General features: G+C 40.4%; 1 protein-coding gene across 1 annotated transcript in view; it reads right to left on the reverse strand.

The window, feature by feature from the left end:
• The window catches only part of RNF13 (ring finger protein 13), a 98,512-nt gene that overhangs the window by 54,874 nt on the left and 20,162 nt on the right, over positions 1–23,476 (reverse strand). The window contains 2 exon segments of the mRNA XM_030574203.1: positions 17,720–17,820; positions 17,823–17,844. Of these exon segments, the coding sequence (XP_030430063.1) occupies positions 17,720–17,820; positions 17,823–17,844 (123 nt within the window).

A 23,476-nucleotide genomic window follows, 5' to 3' on the forward strand; every position in this document is an offset into this window, starting at 1 on the left:
GAAATTATTCCAATTATAATTTAAGGAAAATGACTAAGACATGAGAAATACCCGTCATTTTAATTATTTCAGAACTTTACAAACTGGAATAAACAACTGAATGTGAAATGTTAATAAATATAGGCATTGGTGGGGGTTTACAGACACTATGATTTTTTTTGACCAGTGGCATGTCCTAGCCAGAACGTCAGCTCGACATACCTTTCAACTCACGTGTTACATAATGGTACAAACTGCTGCAATATGTATTTGTAAGGTATGTTGCTGGACAGTATGTAATGTGTGCTGGCAGATGTCATGACTGGTTAGGATGTAGGAAATGGAGGACAGATCCTCTGCTAGTGAGTCTAGCCCTGTATTTGTTTGCTATCAAACTACTAATCATGTTATCTGTGCTTGGTAAAGAAATGTCTAGGAAATTTGTTTTGCCATGGACACTAAGGGCAAGCTACATGAGAGACTAAGTACATTTAAGGAGAAATTCTAGATCGGGCGCGAATGGATTAAACACTGACCAAAGAAGTGATCCTGTAATCCCTTTGTGTCAGACTTCCACTGACTGTGAGGAACTCACTGTTTCTGCTTGTTTTGACAAATCTGTGTGCGCAAGATTGTAACAGTTAACAGTCCTATACTTTTGACTAGTAAACAACCTAGTTATGTGTGCCTTCTACATGCTGGAGTCATATCTGTAGTTGAAAGGTTTACTAGAATTCATTAATCTCACATCAGCCTGGGTCAAATGTCAAAAGAGAAATGATCTATTGTTTAGCACAGGGGTGGGCAAACTTTTTGGCCTGAGGGCCACATTGGGGTTCCAAAACTGTATGGAGGGTCAGGTAGGGAAGGCCCCTGCCCCCTATTACTTCCCGACCCCTGACTGCCCCCCTCAGATCCCCTGACCCATCCAACACCCCCTGCTCCTTGTCCCCTGACCGCCCCCTCCTGGGACCCCCGCTCCTAACCCCTGCCCCAGGATCCTACCCCCTATCCAAGTCCCCCTGCTCCCTGTCCCGACTGCCTCAACCGCTATCCACACCCCTGCTCCCTGACAGGGCCCCCGGCACTCCCACACCTATCCAACCCCCACCCGTTCCCTGTCCCTTGACGGCCCCCCCCCCCAAACCTCAACCCCATCCAACCTCACCCTGTTCCCTGTCCCCTGACTACCCCCCGGAACCCTCTACCTCTTATCCAACCCCCCTGCTCCCTGCCTCTTTACCATGCCGCTCAGAGCAGCAGGGCTGGCAGCTGCACTGCCCAGCTGGAGCCAGCCACGCCACCTGGCAGGAGCTTGCAGCCCTGTGGTCCAGAGCACTGGCGGCACAGTAGCTGAGGCTGCAGGGGAGGGGAGAGGCCAGGGGCTAGCCTCCTAAGCCAAGAGCTCAAGGGCCGGGCAGGACAGTCCTGTGGGCCACTGTTAGTTTTCCCCACCTCTGGTTTAGCATCAAAGTTATGAGTAAATGAGGTTTTGATGTGAAACCAGGTGAAATTTAGTGATTTTAACTCTGTTGGAATGTGAAGTTTCTGGAAAAGCTGCAAGCCCAAGTTAATCAAACAACCACAAGCCCATCCTTCTTCCTTTGTGTCTTAAGGCATGGGTGGGGACTTAGAGCTGGGTTCAGTTCCTGACTCTGCCACAAACATGCCTCTGACTTTAGGTAAGGCACTTATCCTATCTGTAAAATGCTGATAGCAGTATTTTCCATTCTTCCCAGTGATACTGAGGCTAAATTAAATGTATGTGAGGTGCTCAGACACCAGAAGGGCATATAAATGGGTGGGACATATAAATACATAGGTACTTGTTAACCATGTAGTTTTACCCATATCTTTCTGCTAGCATGTATGTAAACATGATCTGTGAATGCATCACTTGCATAAGTACTTTATTTTTGTGTTGTAATAGGTGTGCAAATCTTGCTTGTGTAAAATTAAATTTTAAAAACGGATTGTTCACAAACAAGGGCAGTTTACTCCTACAGGACAGACAATACATACACAACCATTTCAATACATAAATGGGTCCTATTTAGGCTAGGATTCCTCTGCTCAACATCCTGATAGAGATCAGCCTTAGACGCAGATTCCTACTGTTTGTTCCCACCCCTGAAACTGAATTTCAGCCGCTTGAGGTCAAGAGCTCCTTGTACTCCAACAGCCTTGCTTGGTGTTCTTTACACTGCATCTGGTCAGCTGTTATAGTTCTGCAGAAGTCCCAGCGGACTTGCAATCAGACAGCAGCTTCAGCACTCCCCCCAACTATTCACAGTTGCTGAATGGTAGCTTAGTAACAAAGGATTTTCCCGTGAAGGTCCTGAGACTGCTCCCTGTCTTTCCTGAATCCATCTGAGCAGGTACATATATATTAGGTTAACTACAGAGAAGATAGAATGTCATAGTAACTGTCATAGCCATTGATTCCATTACCTATTCAATGATAGGACACATTAAAAAAACCTAAGTGTGAAATGCACAAATGTGTAGTATGAAAACTAACATCAGTTAATTGAGTTTTTTTTCATAATGAAGGAAAGCAACTGAAATCTGCTAAAATTCACTCTTAGCAAACCTGAGCCCAAACTATGGCTCTTAGACGTAGTGATGTGCTGGTGGGAAAGGTGACTACCCATAGTACCCAAGTCACAGTGGAAGAAGGTATTATCCTTAAAATCAGAGATGTGACTAAATACAGATACAGCACATTGCAAAACAATCTCCCCATGTACACCAATGCACTTTTTTTGTGACGCTCCCCCTTCAGTCTGCTCCTGTAATCAAAAACCACTCTCAATTATTCCAGGTGAATTAGGCCCCAAACAGGAAGGCTATAATTATAAAGGAACAGACAGTGAAGGTATTCGGGACTTAAAACAAAGGAGAACTTACATGCGTGTGGAGCAGGGCAAGACACAGTATGGTGGACACTGGACAGAAATCCATAAGGGAACTTGAAATGTCAACCTGCATCAAGATCAAGAGTATACTGTTACAGTAAACTGGGCTTTCTTTGGAAAACAAGAAAGACGAATTTACTTAGGTATTAAACGCTTAGAGGACAGAAATGGATGTTCAAGGGCTATTTCCAAGTGTTAAATACAAGAACAAAAGGGATATTGCTAGGTAAAAAACAAATGAAGATGGAATCTTTACTCAGAGGAACATACGTTATGAAATAAACTACCTTTATTAGGCAACGGAAAGAGGTACTAACATGTTAGGTGTTTCGCAATTATGAAATGTTTCACAGACTTGCCTAGTGCCAAAACTTTTAAAAACTATCAAATGCATCAGAAATATAACAACTAGACTGTGTGGGAGGCTGCAGGGGGCTATTGACTTCTGAATATACATGATGGGCTGGTGTGCTATGATGAAGCACCAGACAGTCAGGAAAAGAAGTGCTGCAGTACTTCTACCTTCATGGTTGGCAGCATTGCAGTCAACTCCTCAGTAGGCCTGATAGGGCATAGTGGGTGTGGCATACTGAGAAGCCTGGTTGTAGGTGAGAGGAGAGAGAGAGATGCAGTGGGGAAGTAATGCGAACAAGAAGACAAAAGGAGGAAAACGGAAGTGAAAGAAGAAGGGAAAGCACTATACAATGGGGATTAAATGTTTCCACCCTGCATCTTTTTCAAGAAGGATGTGAGCACATGATCAATCTCAGAAGCCCTGCCTGATTCATGCTGATCCTCTTGAGGGCTCATTACAGTGAGGTGTGCACACAGTGGGAATGAAAGAGCAAAATGGCTGACCAACAAAAAGATAAGGTGGCAAGGTAACAGCTTTTACTGGACCCAACTTCTGTTGGTGAGAGACAAGCTTCCGAGCTTACGCAGCATTCTGTAAACATAAAAGCTTGTCTCTCACTAACAGAAGTTTGGGCAGTAAAGCTATTACCTCACCCACTTCTCTATAATATCATGGGACCAACACAGCTACAACAGTACTACAAAGAGCAAAATGACTAGAAATAAAATGGAGGCTATATTAGTCTATATGTTAATCACTCTTTACACACAAGCCTATCTGTACCTTGAATAATCATTTGCTTTTTATACTCCTCACTCAAGCAATTATTAACCAAAATCTGCCACACTGATTTCAATGATAGGTTCTAAAAAGGCAGCAAGCAGCACAGAAATGTCAACACTTTGTATGAGTTTTTCTTTAGATGACTTGTATTGTGGTTGTTCAGTCCCACTGTAGACCAGGAATAATGCTTGTGATGTGGGGTATACAGCAGTCACATAATCACTTCTGCTGCTATCAGATGCTTCATTCATTTTGAAGGATAATCACCTATAAAAGGCACCTAGGCCTTGGTGAAAACAGCCGTGAGTGGCAGTGCACGTTCTACTAGGTAACAAATTGTAGAAAGTTTAGTAAGAGAAGTACAGTGATGTGTTATTTTTCTTTGTAGTGTGTGACTCTTATGCCAAATAAAGGGAAAATACCTCCAAATACAAATAAGAGCAAAGAGTCAACCTGGACACATCCTCTCTGGCAATTAAGACCATATCACCATGTCAAGAAACCTAGGCTTAATTTACATGCAAGAGTTTTGCCAATTTAACTAGGGTTATGTCTACACAGCAGCACAGCCATGATGCTGTCAACTATGCTGCTGTAGCAAATAGTGTAGACCCACCTCTGTTGACTAAGACTATGTCTACACTACACACCTCACAAAAGCATGGCTGTTTCGCTACAGCCACACTCTTGTAAAGCTCGCAGTGTAGCTGCTCTTTGTTGCCAGGAGAGAGCTCTCCTGTTAACAAAATAAAACCACCCCCAAGCAGGGGCGGTAGCTTCATCAGCAGGATAGCTTCCACACCAGTGCTTTGCATCACTAAACTTTTGTCATTCAAGGGAGGGCAGGGTGTTTCACACCCCTGAGTAACAAAAGTTTTAACGATGAAAGTGCACGGTAGACAAGACCTAAAGCATTTTTTCCATCAGTGTAACTAATCCATCTCTCAAAGAGGCAATAGCTAATGAAAAGAAAAATTCTTCTGTCAACCTAGCCATATCTGCACATTTTTCAGAGCCCTGAGCAACAAGCTAGATCAGTCTAACTCTTGTAGACCAGGCCTCAATCACTTTAGTAAATGATGTAGTTAAATCAGTGCAACCTCTTGGCTGGACCCAGTCAAACTGGTTTAAGGGTGCCTTATCAATGTAGGATAGATAATTCAATTCTTACCAACTTGAGTTAAATCAGTAAACGCACTCTTAAGCCAATGTAGCTAAATCGGTACAGCTTCTGTGTTTAGACAAGGTTTTACACCTTCTTTAGCCTGGCAAAAGCAGGTTAATATGACAGTCTTTCTCCATTGCCTTGCACCTTGGGTAGTCATTTATACTTGTGCAAAGTCGGTTGGAAATGCTAACATTCTGACTTGATATCACTTTACAACCACATTGTATGGATGCAAATGACTACACAAGCCTGATCCTCATTTACATCAGGTCACTTGAAACCATTATGGTAGTGTAAAGGGATTGCAGAGCGATGTAAATATAATTTACATTGTATCATTAACGGAAACGAAAATTCAGACCACAAGGCACAAGAGAGTAGAATTCCTACCCTTAAAGTCCATCATATTGCAGATATCCTCCTTTGTTGCAATTTCTTGAAAGTCCTTGAGAGAACTGTATCAGCAGAAATATGTTTCAAAAGAATGCAAAATAGATATGATAAACCAAACAATACCACTTGGATCACCTTCTTTTATTACAGATTAACTAACCTCCTTTGTGGAAAAACAGAATTACTGAGTAACCAGATCACTAATGCTAGAAAATCTCCCCTCAAAAATTGGTTTCTAATTCTAGTGATGTAAGATGTTTAAGTCTCCCCTGCTTCCATCCCAGTTTTAGCCAAGCATTGATCAATAAATCTGGCAGTGTTCCCCAGGAAACGAGAGGTCTGTTCATCCATCAGAAAGAATTCTCAATAAAAAAGGAATGCAAAGTCCTAATTAAGATACGATGCTTCTTAATTTCTGTAGTTTTTTTTTTAATCTATCTTCATATTGTTATAACAGATGCAAAACTTTCTAAAAGACCAAAAAGACATCTTGCAGATTTGAACACCACATCCGAACTATAGTTAGGGACCCGTTTCCATTTAACACCATGCAATCCAGTTCATACTCAGAAGAACTAGTAATGATCTAATCAATTTTCTTTATTGTAAGCTCTTTGGGGCAAGAATTGTTTCCTCATACATGTTTATACAACATCAGTGCTCTAGTCATGATAGGAACTTCAAAGTGGAGCGGGGGGGGGGGGATTTTTCTGGTAAGCCTTTTTCTGTTTGAAAAATGTCAAGGATCTGACTCAAATATAAAATCCTAAGTTTTAGATATTGACATAGTTCATCAAAACAAACTGTTCGCAGGAAAGGCTGGTTTTCATGAATTACTTGACTTGAAAAATTTTAGGCAAGGAAATACCTCTTACATTCAGCTCATATTCAAAAGATAAGCTTGAAAGCGTGTATGCACCAACTTCTGTTAGTCAGACACAAGCTTTAGAGGTTGCGTTCACCGCTTCAGCCAATAAAAGATATTACCTTATCTACTTTTGTCTCTCTAATATCCTAGGTTCAAGAGGGCTACAACACAGCATATAACAATTGAAAACTTTTGACATTTTTTAATTAAAATTCCAGCTTCCAGTTCAAAATTTACTTTAATTGGCTAAATTTTTGAAACCAAAACTATCAAAATGCAACATTTTATCATTTATTTATGCAACATTGAAATTATCAAAACAAAACATTTTGACTGACCAGAATGCACATTATTTCTTCAATATGCCATTTAATGAAAAATTGAGACTGACTTTTTGTCATGATTTGGGATAAGAAAATTTTCCCAAATCTCAAATATTTTCCCAGAATGGGAAACCAATGTCCCACTCCACTCAACTTTCTAAATATTTATTTTAGTAAAAGGCTAACAGTAATGACTAGATATGGAATTCATTTGAAGACTGAAACAATCAGGCTGATAAGGAGGTGTGAGCTGGGGGAAGCATATGCTGGATACTAAGTTAGAGTTCACCAACTATTACAAAACCAGCCTCTTTTTAAGTATGAAGCAAAGACAACTAGATAAAGTCAGATTTACAGATAGCGTACCCCTCTTGCAGTAAGGGGATTGCAAAATGCATATAATTTTCAGTGTTACAATCACAGAGTTATATGGATGCATGGAGTATTAATCATGGGTATTATTCATAGCAGCAGAGCATTATAGTTAAGGCCAGCCACAAGATGGAGACATGCTCACACTCACTGAGATGGCTTTTTTTAATTATAAATAAGACTGCCCTTAATTTTGGCAGATTCCAACGTACATGTGACAGTTGGGAAGTTGAAAGTTTGAATGAATTCAAAAGATTTTGAGAATATACTGTTTAGACACAGTTAACAGAAAATAAATGTTTGCAAATACACATAATTTTATTCTTTAAAAAAGATCAGGTAGACATGCACATTTGACATATGAAAGCAGCTTCCACATTCATAAATCAGATCCACAGTATACAGACTTACAGTAAGCCCTCACTTAAGGTTGTAGTTATGTTCCTGAAAAATGCGACTTTAAATGAAACGATGTTAAGCAAATCCAATTTCCCCATAAGAATTAATGTAAATAAGGGGGTTAGGTTCCACGGAATTTTTTTTCACCAGACAAAAGACTATCTTTTTATATATATATTATATATAAATTTACACACACACATAGTATAAGTCTTAAACACACACACACACACACACACACAGTATAAGTTTTAAACAAACAATTTAATACTGGTACACAGTGGTGATGATTGTGAAGCTTGGTTGAGGTGGAGGAGTCAGAGGGTGGGATATTTCCCTTACTGCTAAATGATGAACTAGCAATTGGCTGAGCCCTCAAGGGTTAACTCTCTCACTCTACAAGGCAGAAGGAATGGAGGGAGATATGCGCATTTCTCCTTTAAAGGATACTGCCTTGTTAATTAGATCAGCTTGCCGAGACCACAGCTGCTGCAAACTCCCTCCATCCTGAGCCCTGGTGTGTCCCCCCTGCTCTATGGAAGATGGGGTAAGTGGGGTGCAGGAGCAGGGGCGAAGGGGAACACCCTGACATTAGTTCCCCTCTTCCTTCCCTCTCCCCCACACAGCAAGCAGGAGTCTCAGGGAGCAGCTCCAAGGTAGAGCGCAGGAACAGCACATGGCAATGGGGGGAGGGACAGCTGAACTGCCGGCAGCTGCTGCACAGGGAACTTAGGGGAGCAGGGAGCTGATAGAGGGGCTGCCAGTCCACCCTAGTTCCAAGCCCCCATCAGCTAGCTACAACGGGCTGCTCTCCCTGCTAACAGTAGACAAAGCAAGTAGCTGCCAAACAATGTTAGAAGGGAGCATTGCACACTTTTAAACAAGCATGTTCCATAATTGATCAGCAACCTAACAACGAAACGTTAACCAGGACGATTTTAAGTGAGGAGTTACTGTACTTCATACTAAAATAGGGTTGGCGAAGATGGAAAATACAAAATTTCTTTTGCTAACCTAATTTATTTCTACTAGAGGTTTTTGCAATGGCATATGGACAGAAGATACTGGCAGAAACAGACGGGGACAGATCCTCCAGCTGGTATAGATTGGTGTAGCTCCACTGAAGCCAATGGAACTATGCCAGTTTATGCCGAGGATCTGGGGCTCAACCATAAAAATCACAGAAATAGTTTTAACTGTTGACATAGATCAGTAACAGATAGGAATGCAAAACAATACAGAAGGAAAATCCATTCTGAAATGTAATAGCCTAATATTCAACTTGGCACTTCCCTTTCCTGGTACTTTTAATTGGAAATGCACTAAAAATATCTAAGTGATCTACAATTGCCCAAGTGTGAACCCACTCTAATCAGTGAAATAATTTTAAAGTGCTTCAGTTGCACATTTTAAATAAGTTGTGTCTCAAAAGCAATGGAAATTTCTACAGAAGCACATTGCAACTGCTTTCTGACACAGCAGATCTGCCCCAGGATTCCATACCATACTTGGCAGGAAAAGCTACGAGGTAAGGCAGGCTAGAAAGGCTGCTCTTTATCTGGCTTCATCTCCACTTTTCAGCAATATGTCAAAACATTCAGAGCATGAACCTTTTAAAGTATCGAATGGCTTCAAGGTAACGCAGTTCTTCCAACTAACTCCCTTTGACCTTCTGTTATTCAGGGTGCTCAAGATACGGTACTAGAGCAGTGACAAGCTGAAGGAGACAAGTTTCATTTTCAGAAAACGCAGAATCCTTTTCAATAATAATGCTTTATTTATAAAATGCCATCCCCCTAAGAAAGGGAAAAGCCAAAATACAAAGCTAGGAATATGTACACTTATTTATCATGCCTGTGCTCCCTTATTTATAGATATAAAATTTAAAAATGTGATGATCAGAATCTTAAAGTTTGAACTTTTTTTATATTACTAAGATCATAGAACAAATCATTTTGTCATGCAGGTGGCATGTAAGACATTTCTTTAACCTCATCACTCTTGAAAACAGAGCACAAGCTTCTCTTCCAAGAACACGCCATCCATAACTGAAGGTTTTGAATACCATTTTTAGCACTCATTCATCTCTATAATAAATGCAACTTACAAACTGAATTGTAAATCATTCTGAAAATACTCCCAAAACAGCTGCCAATATTCTTTGGCCATAGCTGCCCAGCAAATTCACAGAAATGCACAAAATTGTGTGTTAAGAAATGATATGTACAAAGGGACACAATGCATTCATTCTACTGACAGCTGTATTTCTTCCAACAAACATCAGAGAATCCAGTGCTTACATTCAGTGGTTCCAAGTGATAGTAATTATTTCCCAATCAATAGCTGTTTCCATATAATGTTTGAATACCCTACACACAACTCCAGTAGACATTCTACGTGCCCAATGCTGTATCAAAGATTTGCTGGTTGTTCCTTTCATTGCTGGTTAGCATGCAAAATGCACAAAGCTAGTTGTTTCAGAGTGGTAGCTGTGTTAGTCTGTATCAGCAAAAAGAACCAGGAGTACTTGTGGCACCCTAGAAACTAACAAATTTATTAGAGCATAAACTTTCTTGGGCTAAAGCCCACTTCTAAAGCACACCTGGCCAAATTCTGTTCTGTTACCCCCCAGGTAACTGCAATAAATGGCATTCTGGATTTCCAATGTGTAACTGAAACTGACAGCAGAATATGGGCCAACAAATAGAGTGGGGTATAAAATCAAATCAGTGCCCCCTTCATCACAAGAGGTTAACCTTATTGTACTGTTTGTCATAACAATGATCTATCCTAAAGGAAACTGGCAATTGCATTTTTGCAGTCCTTGCTTCAATAGGCATCAAATCATTTAAGAGATTCACAGGTCATGATTCTGGATTCCAGACAGAAAAATATCTTGTTACTTCCATTGCTAAAAAACTCTCTTCTCTCTTCAATGCAGATACTAAGAAAAGGAAATGAGTAACAGCAATTTTCTTCCACTATTGCACACAACTGTGAAATTCTAAGATGAGACCTACAGGATGCAGGGGCTGAAAATTCCCATATTTGTTACAGATTTCTTTTTAATGTATATTTTGTTTTTAATCCATATCACTGAATCTGAATTATGAGTACACTTAAAGAAAAGACTTCTTCAAAACTATGAAGGTAGATCAAAACAAACCTATAAACTCTTTAAAACAACAACAACAACAAAACACCCAACTCTGGACTCCTTATAATTGGGATAAATTGTTTAAACTGAATTTAGATAATTTCAGATTAAAGATTATACTAATAATAAAATAGTATGCATGTAGCACTAATGTGTTAAGCACTTTGCAGATAAGTAAGCAAACAAGATTCTTGCCATAAAAAATTTACAATGTACAGACAAAGGATGGAGGGAAGGGATGCAATATTAAGCAAAAGTGAATGAACAGTGAATTTTAGCATGCATCTGTAGGTTGTTTAAAAAAAAAGAAGTTGTCAAGGAGGGCTAGGTTTTATAGGCCTTTTAAAATAAGTATGATTAAGGGAGGACGTGAAAGAGAGAAGGGAAACATAGCAGATCAAGTCAGGGAAGGGCCCATGCCTTTGGGATAGCTTGAAAAAGGAACTAAGAATGAGACTGGAAGGATACAAGGGCTTTTTAAATATGGCTTAGGCAGAGCAAAGCATTATCATGGAATGGGATATTTATTTTCTTGGCTCCTAATATCAGCGGAGCTAAAAACTCTCCCAAAGGATCTGTTTTAGGCTGAAATTTCTGAACAAGAAATGAATTAAAAAAATCTTGAAGAAATTAATTCAGACTTTTGCAGTAAGAAGAACATGAAAAATAGGGATTTTTAGCCATTTCAAAATCTTGATCAAATGTGAGATTTTATGTTGTAACCCAGAGTAGGTTTTAGTTTACTTTTTTTTTTTTTTTTTTTAATTTGGTGTGTACATAATCATAACAACATAGGAATTACCAGACTGGATCAGATCCGACGTCCAAATAGTCCAGTATCCCTCTCGTATAGGTGGCCAGTATCCAGTGCTTCAGAGAACCTCACAGCAGGCAGTTGTGGAATAATCTTCCCCTTCCAACCTCCACCTTCCACTAGGTCTCATTCTGAGTGTTTAACTGTGAAGCATGAGGTTCAATATCCCTTTCATGCAATTTATCATTAATTAAAACTGAATATTCTTGCTATCAATATAAAATGTCCAATTTGAATTTTGTATATTCTTAACTTACTCTTCTTGTTCTAGTTCAGCTGTAATTTGCACCCTACCCTTTACTGGATACACTGATACTGTTTATTATCAGGATCTTTAATATGTGTCCAATTTACAGGCTCCTCAGTTCCTAGCAGATTTCCTCTCACTCTTGACTTAAATACACCCTCAAATCTTATTTATTTCATCTGCCAGTAGTCCATTTTCATTTGGATTATGGTGGAACCCAGCCCCCTCCATAGGCTCCACTTTGCCAAAATATTCCCCAGTGTTTAATAAATTTACCCTGCCTTTTGCACCATCTTCTCAGCCAGGCATTGAAATCCTGAACATACTGCCTGGCTGAACATTTTAGAGAAAGCTACCACTGATGTCCTGGATCTAGTTTTCCACCTGGAATTTTTATCTTCCAGAACGTCTCCTGCACTTCCCTATGCCGTTTGTACCAATAGAGACAACCACCATAGGTTCTGTTTAAGTTTTTTGTGATATCTGCCATGTTTGCACCTAGCAGGCAAGTCATGATGCAGTTTGCCAGTAACCACATACCCATGTCTATATTCCATTGATCTATCACTTTGCCATTTTGAAAGAGGACTTTAAAAAGAAAAGGAGAGTCAAAGGCAGAGAAACATATTGACTCAGTACACTCTGTCATACTGTTAATAACGTTCACCAGCAGAAGCAAAGAGTGCAATTCACTACAGCACTAAGGCACTGCAACTTTCTGGCAAACCAATTCTTTTGCCATGAAAGAAATTTTCCCTAAATGAAGGGCCGTCTCTTTCTGATTCATGTCTAAAACTTGAACATCAAAACAGGCCCAGATGTACTGACGAGAGAATGTACACTTGTGTTTAATATTGTATAATCCACTTTTATAATATCACAATTACACTTTTGCATCCCTAATTACAGTCAGAAACAGGTGCTATACAAAGGCACACTTTAAAGTGTGGCATCTATGAAACAACACATGCCACCAATCACTTATCTATAACAGATGTTCAGGTCCTGGATATAGTGGAAGGCAACAAATAATAACAGAACCACAGTAAATCTTTTATATCAAAAGATTTTAAAATAATCACTAACAGATTTTGCTATAATAGGGCTTCATGTACAGGTATAATTATGATGTTTTGGAAGAATGGAGAGAGAAATCTTTGCCTTAATGAGTTCCTGAAATGAACAAGGTCAACTTATCTGCAGATGAGACAGCAATCATTTTAACTGTAAACCATACAGTTTCAAAACTGAGTACATTAGTTGATTTCCATGAATGCTACACTGATGTATGTTCATTTTCAAATAACTATTTAAAAGAAGTACCAGACAGCTTAGAGTTTTCAACTGTAATTTTTGCATATTTTCCTTTCGTAAACTCAACAAGCTAAACTTTGAGATTTGTGGGCTCTTGGTAGATACTAAGCACTTTGTGTGATTTGACACACTAACAGGAGAAAACACAATAATTTGATATCACTTCATTTAACAGAAAAAAGTGCTTTATGTGAATCACTGAAATGCAGTAATGGAGTCTGATGGCAGAGGGTGCTATGTTGTATAGGGATTGTATAAGGAATGGAAAAAGAAAGAGGACTGCTGTAAGGAAGCTGTTAAGAGCCAGGCTGCCCAATTAGATCCAGAGGAGAATTCGTCTGATTCTGTGTACTGAGCTCAGCTTGCACTTTTAATGCTTTGAGGATAGTTTTTTACTATTCAGTACGAATACCTAATGCAGTTTTTTCCCTTAGTCCTCTTCATCTTGATTACCACTGGTGCATTACACCAGCACTCAAAAGAGCCACTCTGAACTCTTCTCCTTGTGTTAGGTCTGAACCCTAGATTTTTCCTGGCCTAGGCAGAAAACAGTCTCCCTTGTTTATTATTCAAGAGCCGGATTCTGTTCCCACCGTAATTCCTGGAAGTTTTGCCATGACTTTGTAGCTATAGGATTTGGTCCTACAGAATAAATCTGGGCCTTGTCATCCATGTATGCCCACTACTAGTCTGTGGCAATAAGCATGAGTGGTAGTGGGAAAAGTGGAGATGCTCCTACTTCTTTATTTGGTGCCAGTGCAACTGCTGCTGGAATCCGGTGTCCAGTTCTAATGTCCACAATTCAAAAAGGATGTTGATAAATTGGAAGGGGTTCAAAGAAGAGCCACAAGAATAATTAAAGGGTTGGAAACAGGCCTTATTGTACTCCTTGAGTATTACTATCTATTTAGCTAAAAAGCTCCATTTTTTGTGAAATTAGAAATTATAGGCAACTTATTTAAAAAATTGTATTGGCTCTCATTGCATTTTCAGGATTGCAAAGAAGAGTTGGAGTCCTGAAGAAACAGCTGAAACAAGTAGGCAGAGGCAATATTCCAATGCATTCCCTATATTTACTATAGCAAATATCCTGAATACTGCAAAAATGGGAGTAAAGTTATTTTGGTGTCAAAGATTATTGACAAATTTAAGGGTGACCACTGTATGGAGCAGTGGCAAAAGAGGACCAGGTGGCTTGGCAGTATGACAAGGAGAGCAATGGGAAGAAGGTGGCAGAAAAGTATATGTGGGGGGAGTGGAGGACTAGTCAGCAGAGAGCCAAGGCAGGAAGCGAGAGGAAAAGTATAGATGGGAAGGAGATGAAATTAAGAGTCTGATTAAGTGTTTTCAAAGGGACAAAACACTTGGTGCATTTAATATTGACCCATTTACCAACAGTTAATATTTTCCATTTATAAAATTGCTGGAATTACCCACAGATGTCATGCAGTAGCAAATGAGGGAGGTGGGTGGTCTGCACAATGGTGAACAAAAGGATAGTTTGAGATCCATGAGAAAATCTCTCTAGTAAGACATGGTCCACACTATGAAAAGGTTTGGAAACACCTGCACAAAAGGCTATAGTTATAACTAGCAAGATGACTCTTAGCAGCTGCTGTGTCCACTGGTGGCAAGAGAATAAGAGGGATAGGGAAGACATAGATTAAATGGAGAAAAAGTAACACAATTTCCTCCATCTGTCTGCAAATACAGAATAGCATTTTTTTTTTAAAAAAAGGGCCGTAGATTCACTGACTCGTTCCAACATTACATTCCAGTTGCAGTAGAATTACAGATTTCAACAATAACTGGCAAACTGTTCAGTTATTAATCTCTAGTTGCTTCTGCCATATCCTCAAATCCCTTGGTAACCTTTTAGTAACTATGGAGCCCTCCCTTACTGACTGTAGGGGTTAGCACAGAGTATCTCAACACCAATATAGAAATCCTTTTAAATGAGGTTAGTTACTGCTTGTGAAAACAATTGGTAATGAAACCACAATCAAGAAATCAATTCAAATGTTGAAAAGTATCTGACTATCCTGAGATTAATACCTTCTCTTTGTTAAATACATACTTAAAGATTAGGTAGCAACTTTACCAGTGACATAAGTACAGTGATACTTATAAGTACAAATTCTGCCCTATATATCCATGCAAAAACACTCAACTGGACCAAATTCTTATCATGTAGAACACAATGCCAAAATACCCATGGACTCCAGTGGGCCCAAGATCTGGCCCACTGCTTGCAATGGAAGCTGCATGGATGTAACCACAGAACACAATTGCTCAACTAAATTTAGTAGCGGTCTTAAATGCACATTTTAACTTTTATTACACCAATAAAATGTAAAGTCCTCTTATCACAAGCATCTTTTCAGATACTGAGAGTAGCAGCACAGTGTCACCACTCATTCCTGGCCACGGTTTATTCCTCCATTAAACCCAGCCAGGTCACTTCCTGTGTACATCTCACTATCTAGTCAGTGATCAGCCTCTAGATCTGACTGTCTTGGTTGCTTTCACACACTCCTCTTTTGGCATCCTATCATCAGTTTGTCTTCTATAGAGTCCCAGCTATTGTAATCCTTTTTTAATACAGTTAATCCCTTACACTGACTTCACATCCTACTCTCCTTCTAACTTGGTCTCAAAATCATTCCACTTTACAACCTGCCATCTTCTGAATAACTCTCATCTCTACTGCCTCTAACCTTCTGATGTCTGTTTCCATTTATGCAATTGCTCCCAGACCACAGAGTAATACTGTCACTGGTCTGATAAATTTTCACTTTGGTACCAAACATACTATTTTTATTAGCACGTCTCCTTTTAACCTTATCCTTGCTGGAACTATCGGCACTTATCAAGCTTCCTAGGTACATATAAGATTTTACTTGTGTCTGAGACTCCACTGCTTGCGTTTCAATACTTTATCTATTGTCCCCTTTTCCAAGATGAAGTGGTTGTAAGTCCAAGCTGACTACACCAATTACCAAGGTAGGGAAGAGGATCATTAATTCAAACATGTTTGCCATTTATACAATGTCATCTGCGTAAGCTAAGGAGCTTAACTCCAGATCACCCAACATCACACTCTCCAACTCACAGGCGCTGACTTTCCATTGTGCTGGGGGTGCTCGACCCCCCCCACCCCACCCCTGTCCCGCCAGCCCCAGCCCATCTCTTCCCTCCCTCTCTTCCAAGTGCCACAATCCTTGCTCCTCCTCTTACCATCCCCCATCCTTCTGCACACAACAGTTTGATTGTAGTGGGCAGGTAGCTCTGGGGGAGGGGTGGTGCTGATAGGGGGGCTGCTGGTGGGTGCTCCAACACTCACCATTTTTCCCCCCATGAGTGCTCCAGCTCTGGATCACCCAAGGAGTTGACGCCTGTGCTCCACCTTGTTTGCCATTCTTAAGGTTCAGTTTAAGAACATGATGATGCCCCTTCGTCTTACACCAAACTTTAACCTGAACCACTTGCTTAATTTTTCAGCAATTCTTACAGCATAAAAGAATGAAGGTATTAAGGGCTAAATTCCACTAACCCCTAGGAGTGATCTATGGGCAAATAGCATGGTGGGTCTGGTGATACATTCAGCACTAGAATCTTCTCTTTAGCTCAGGGCAGGATCACTCAGGGTGGCCATGGGGAAAAATATGTTCTTGAGTGTCCTTGCTGCCCAAAAAGGAGAAGAACACACAGGCAGCTAGTACTGCATACTGCAGCATGCATCCAGGAACCTGGGGCCTGACTTCCTCAAGCTAAGAGATCACGTCCCCTTGAGGTTGTAACATACTAGTGAAAGCGGTAGCTTGTTGCCCCAATATATTATTCTTGTAATCTTGTCCTGAAGCTGCATAGGGGCGAGAGGGAAGTAGTTATATCTACTTTCTGCTCGTACTACAACATATACACAGAAGGGGGTAAGATTTTATATTAAACCCATGAAGTTCTTGCGGAAGTCTCAGTCTGGTACAGAGCTAGGTTACAAGACAGAAAGCCTGCCTCTATACTAGTAAATATAGGACCACAATCCATTGCCAGCACTAGCAACAGTGGAAACTATACTGTGGACAGAGTTCAGCAGTTTTAACCACTGTATCACATAACCATGCTCTGAACAAACCACATGGTGGTAAAAATGCCTGAACCCTGTTTTATCCTAGAAAATCAGTGGCACATTACAGGAACCATTTTTGTTAGGGCAGAGAAGGCCCAAGAGGCTAGTATGTCCTTGCTGCCCCCATATAGTGGGCCCATTTTCACTCTATCCAAGTATAAATATTAAAGCTAGATATTCACCAGAACAAATTATTCTAGTCTCTAATTTTCCAACCTCACAAATGGAGGGCCTTTCATTTTAGATTCTCAATCCATACCGACAATAAATGTTACTTCCAGAACAAATGATATTACAAATGATAATATTAAACTTCATTTTATTTTAAGTGAAAAGGCCACAAATTAACCAACATCTATGATTACTGTAGCTGCCTCTAGATTATGCGACTCCTTCATTTCATGTGTCAGGGAGAGTCCTTTTTTATATTAATTATGACCATCATTCAGAAATACCAACAGCTTTAAATTTTACAAACCTTTAAAATGAAAGAGGCCTACCTTAACATCAAAGTTGCAGTCAAGTCTTCTGATTAACACAATGAAAGCACTGGAGGAGTTGTCTTTCAGTGGTGGAGGTGCTATGGGCTCACATGCATTTCTGGTTTTGAATTTATTAGGAAGCCCTGAAACAAAGTCATAGCATACTATCAGTTTCTAGCTCTGTGTGACATAACGCAAGTGCTAGGGAAAAATCATACTTTCCAAAAGAAAGCCAAACAAATTCCTAGAGCTCAATCTTGTATCACTGTGAATTTTTACATTGCATTACATTTTATTTATTTACATAAGATCTTTAATACCAAAGTGCTGCTTGGGGTTACAGAGAAAACACGTCAAACTGAATATATACATGAGTTTCTCTTAATTTTCCTGTTCGCTTATAACTAGAAATACTGCAAATTCTGAGTGACATTAGTAACTAGTGTATGTATAGCTCAGTATAGGGAACACTGCACATAACACAGTAACGTTCATCAAGATGATTTTTTTTTTAAAAGGCCTGCTCACTGTAATTAATAGAACCACAGGCACACTAAGCCAACAAGCACAATTTTTTTTAAATTGGTTTTAATTAATAATGCACCACCATATGACATACAGAGTACAAGATCATTAAAGCAGTATAAAAACATTATCACCTGTTGACAAGTAAGAAGAAGAGTACACCAGGCAATCAATAGCACAGCAATACCAGGCAGTCAGTCATGCTAAAGCCTTTTTAGCATAGTGGAGATCTTGAATATTAATATAAGGAAATTAAAAGATTCTATTTTATTTTGTAACTTTCCATAGCTGCAGGTCTTCTAATTCTAAGGGGGGGAAGTAAGCTGCCTTTTGCTGACAAAACAGGAAAGGTATACACCACACAACTACTTTTGGCAACAAACTTTTGTTGTTTTGCTGACAAAATAAAATCTCTCTCAATGGAGAGGCATAAAGCTTTTTGCAGCAAAGTTAGACCAAAATAGCATCAGTGTAGACATTGCCGTTTGTTTTGTCAACATAACTGGCTTCCTAGCCCTGGCCAAAATGGCAATGAGGGGTATGAAAAAAGCCACCCTCCTCACTGACAAAAGTTTCAACGACAAAAGTGCTGGTGTGAACAGCGCTATGTTTGCAGGAGAGGCTCTCCTGCGGGTGTAGCTAATGCTACTCATTGGGGCTAGCTCTCTCCTGCTAGCAAAGAGTGGCTACATCGAAGACCTTACAATGGCACAGCTGGAGCAGTACAGCTATGAGGTCAGTAGTGTAGATGTGGTCAAAGACCTTGCTTAAATGCTCTGACTGTATGACATTCTTCCCTGAGGCTCCATGGGTATGGTGAGAGAAAAAACAATTCCTTCCCTGTTCCTAACCATTGGTTTCCCTGGCCTGTCCACTACATACCTCCTCTTATTTCGTTGCAGTACATGCTACAGAGACTTCCCTCCCACTCCTGTACAGGGGCTGGACAAGATATGTCTAAGCTGCAATAGACACCTGCAGCTGGCCATACCTGCTGACTCAGGCTTGCAGGGCTTGGGGTTAAGGGGCTGTTTAATTGTGATGCAGACATTAAAAGTATAACCTGTTTGTCTGCCTGGTATACGTTGCTGATGAGACCGCTATGCTTATTTGACTCTAATTTTTTCATTCATAAATCCACACCTCCTCCATCACCCATTTCCCATCTCCTCTTGAATCCATTTTGTTTCTCTTCTGTCTGTATGTTTTGCCTACATTGCAGATATGGTCATATGGCAGCCTCTGAGAAAAGGATTACCTTCTCTGTTCCCCTGAATACACAGCACAAACCTGCACTGGCGATTCTTGCTCCCTTAATTTGAAATAGATTTAATGTATTGTCTCTAGAGGTAGTATGTTGCCTTATTCCAAGGTTGATTTCCATTTTCTGTCCCCATTAGTAAACCTCTCTAGGCCCCTTTTTATTATTTCTGTCGTCTCCAGTACTTAGCATTTCCTAATTTAGTATCTTATATATATTTCATTACCTTGCTCTTTCATTTTAACTTATTAAATAAGATGGGAGCAAGCATTAATTCCTGCTAGACCCATTACGTACCTCCCAGCAAATGTGGCATGTTACCCTTTATTAGTGCCCTTTGTTTCCGAGACTTCTGCCAGTTTACAAGCCATTCCTATCCAAGTCAATGTGAAGTAATTTGGAGTGTGAGTTTCACAGACATTGTATCAGATGATGTACTAAAATCTATATCACACTCACCTACTGCATTTTTTTCACCCACTGACTATAGGCTAAACTGTGATATTTAGTTTCACTGCAGGGTAGGGATGGGGCAGAGCAGATCCATGTGATGGGGGGAGGAAGTTCCTCACTGCCTAGTAGCACCTTCCCCACACGTATAGCTCTGTAAAGACTAGCCACATCCTGGCCCATAGTAATTAGGGGGTTGGGAGTTTTCTTAAAGTAATCAAGCCTGTACCCAGAAAGATAATGGAGCAAATAATTAAGCAATCAATTTACAAACATCTAAAAGATAAGGTTATAAGTAACAGTCAGTATGGATTTGTCCCGAACAAATTGTGTCAAACCAACCTGATAGCTTACTTTGACAGGGTAAACAAGCCCTGTGGATGAGGGGAGAAGCGGAAGACATGGTATATCTTGACTTGACCTTCTCATAAACAAACTAGGAAATGCAACCTAGATACAACTACTATCAGGTGGGTACATAACTGGTGGAAAAAGTCCTCAGAGAGTATTTATCAGTGGTTCCAGACATGCTGGGAGGGCGTAACGATTGGGGTCCCGCAGGGATCAGTTTTGGGTCAGTTCTGCTCAATATCTTCATCAGTGGTTTAGACAATGGCACAGAGAGCATAAAGTTTGCGGACGATACCAATCTGGGAGGGGTTGCAAGTGTTTTGGAGGATAGGATTTTAATTCAAAATGATCTGGAAAAACTGGATAAATGGTCTGAAGTAAATAGGATGAAATTCAATAAGGACAAACGCAAAGTACCCCACTTAAGAAGGAACAATCAGTTGCACACATACAAAATGGGAAATGACTGCGTAGGAAGTACTGTGGAAAGGGACCTGGGGACTCATAGCGGACCACAAGCTAAATATGAATCAACAATGTAACACTGTTGCAAAAGAAGCAACATCATTCTGGAATGTATTAGCAGGAGTACTGTAAGACATGAGAAGTAATTCTTCCACTCTACTTCATGCTGATTAGGCCTCAGTTGAAGTATTGTCCATTCTGGGCACCACGTTTCAAGAAAGATGTGAACAAATGGGAGAAAGTCCAAAGAAGAGCAACAAAAATAATTAAAGATCTAGAAAATATGACCTGTTAGGGAAGATTGAAAAAATTGGGTTTGTTTAGTCTAGAAAAGAGAAGACTGAAAGGGGACATGATAACAGTTTTCAAAAGGTTTGTCATAAACAGATAGTTAAGGGTGAATGGCTCTTTTACCTGTAAAGGGTTAAGAAGCTCAGTAAACCTGGCTGACACCTGACCAGAGGACCAATAAGGGGACAAGATACTTTCAAATCTTGGTGGAGGGAAGTCTTTGTTTGTGCTTTTTGTTTTGGGTGTTATTCGCTCTTGGGACTAAGAAGGACCAGACGTCCATCCAGGCTCTCCAAATCTTTCTAAACCAGTCTCACATGTTTCAAAATTGTAAGTAACAGCCAGGCAAGGCGGATTAGTTTTATTTTTGTTTTCTCATCTTGTAAATGTCCTTTTTTGCGGAGAGGATTTTATCTCTGTTTGCTGTAACTTTGAACCTAAGGCTAGAGGGGGTTCCTCTGGGCTATACGAATTTGATTACCCTGTAAAGTATTTTCCATCTTGATTTTACAGAGATGATTTTTACCTTTCTTCTTTAATTAAAAGCTTTCTTTTTAAGAACCTGATTGATTTTTCCTTGTTTTAATATACAAGGGGATTGGATCTGGACTTACCAGGGATTGGTGGGGGAAAGGAGGGGGGATGGTTAATTTCTCCTTGTTTTAAGATCCAAGGGGTTTGGATCTGTGTTCACCAGGGAATTGGTGAAGCCTCTCAAGGCTGCCCAGGGAAGGGAAGGTTTGGGGGGGGGGGGACAAGAAGTGCTCCAGACACTGAAATATCTGGATGGTGGCAGAGTTACCAGATCTAAGCTAGTAATTAAGCTTAGAAGTATCCATGCAGGTCCCCACTTTTGTACCCTAAAGTTCAGAGTGGGGAAGTGTAGGGGACCCCGGAAGACTTTGTCACGGCCTAGTTAGGGCTTGCGCTTTCTCAAAAAAAGGTTATTAGCGGACACAGTATGCTAGCAGACGCTGCTTGTAACTGGTTAGAATTGCCCTGTGTGGGAAGCCCCAGTGTTTTGAGGAACTGCAGAAAGCCCCTGGCCAGAGGCCGGGAGGCGGGGCCAGCCATGGCTGTTGAAAAGCCCCCAATCGCATGTGTATGTGCTGCTTTGCATGGTATAGCATGATGCTATAATTGCTGTGGGCCAGTGGTTGCGTGTTGGACTTCGCACCAGGCGGAGCTTTTCGTGCGCTGGGTTCCCCATCCCAGTGGCAGCAACGCTTGGAGTCCCCGTTGCGGGTGTGTCACTTAACCTTCATTAAAGCCAATTAATCCACCTGTGTGTGTGGGCCTCGTCCTTGCCGAGCAGCCAGGCACGCAACAGGAAGGAACCTTGACAAGGTTATTACAAGGAGAAGGGAGAAAAATTGTTGTTCTTAACCACGAAGGACAGGACAAGAAGCATGGGCTTAGAATGCAGCAGGGAGGTTTAGGTTGGACATTAGGAAAAACTTCCTGTCGGGGTGGGTAAGCACTGGAATAAATTGCCTAGGGAGGCTGTGGAATCTCCATCATTGGGGATTTTAGGAGCAGTAGATAAACACCAGTCAGAGATGGTCTAGATATACTCAGTCCTGCCAGGAGTGCAGGGGACCGGACTAGATGACCTCTTGAAGTCCCTTCCACTCCTATGATTCTGTGATAAGTTTGTCTAACATAGGGCCCAATCCTGTATTTATTTGAATCCATGGGATGTTTGTCACTGACATCAGGAGAGCAGGAATGAACCCTAAGATTTGTTTCTTATACCCTGTGGTGCTGTTGCTCATGGCTCAATTATGCTCTAGATCTGAGGTGGGCAAATTTTTTAGTCTGAGGGCCACATCTCGGTATGGAAATTAGTGACTTCTCTTCCCCACCCCCCCACAAGATCAGATTACTATGATTCTCTTTCTGTAGGGCTTCCTCTCTGCTGATCACAGAATATAACTCATATCAGATGCTGCAGCTCAAATTTACACGAGCAGTGAATTATCTCAAAATATTAGTCCTAAATTAATTTTTGCACTAGCCTCTTAAAAATCGTATCAGTTTTTAAACTTGTATATGAAGCTTTTAGTGGCTGTGGTCCTGGTTATTTTACTGAGTTATCATCATTCACACCACAGCATCCGTTGCATCACACTGGTCTGAAATAACATTGAAACACAAGGAACTACAGCTTTCTGTATAATTCAGTCTCAGATTTTAAATTAAGATTAAAGAAGTCTAATGCTTATTCTTGCTTTTAGGATTATTTCATATTGTGCCTTTGGTGGACTTGAGAAGGAACAGTATGCACTCTCTCAGCAGAAGCAGAACAAAGATGGGCATATGGGTGATGCAGTCCTAATCCCTTCTGAGGTAGTATTAACACTACCATGGATGCTTTCTTCTGCAGTTCTGAGCATCAAGACTTTCACTGAATCTAGGTACTATGCAGAGGT

Source organism: Gopherus evgoodei, chromosome 9 (genome assembly GCF_007399415.2).
Source record: "Gopherus evgoodei ecotype Sinaloan lineage chromosome 9, rGopEvg1_v1.p, whole genome shotgun sequence".
In the NCBI taxonomy this organism is placed as follows: domain Eukaryota; kingdom Metazoa; phylum Chordata; order Testudines; family Testudinidae; genus Gopherus; species Gopherus evgoodei.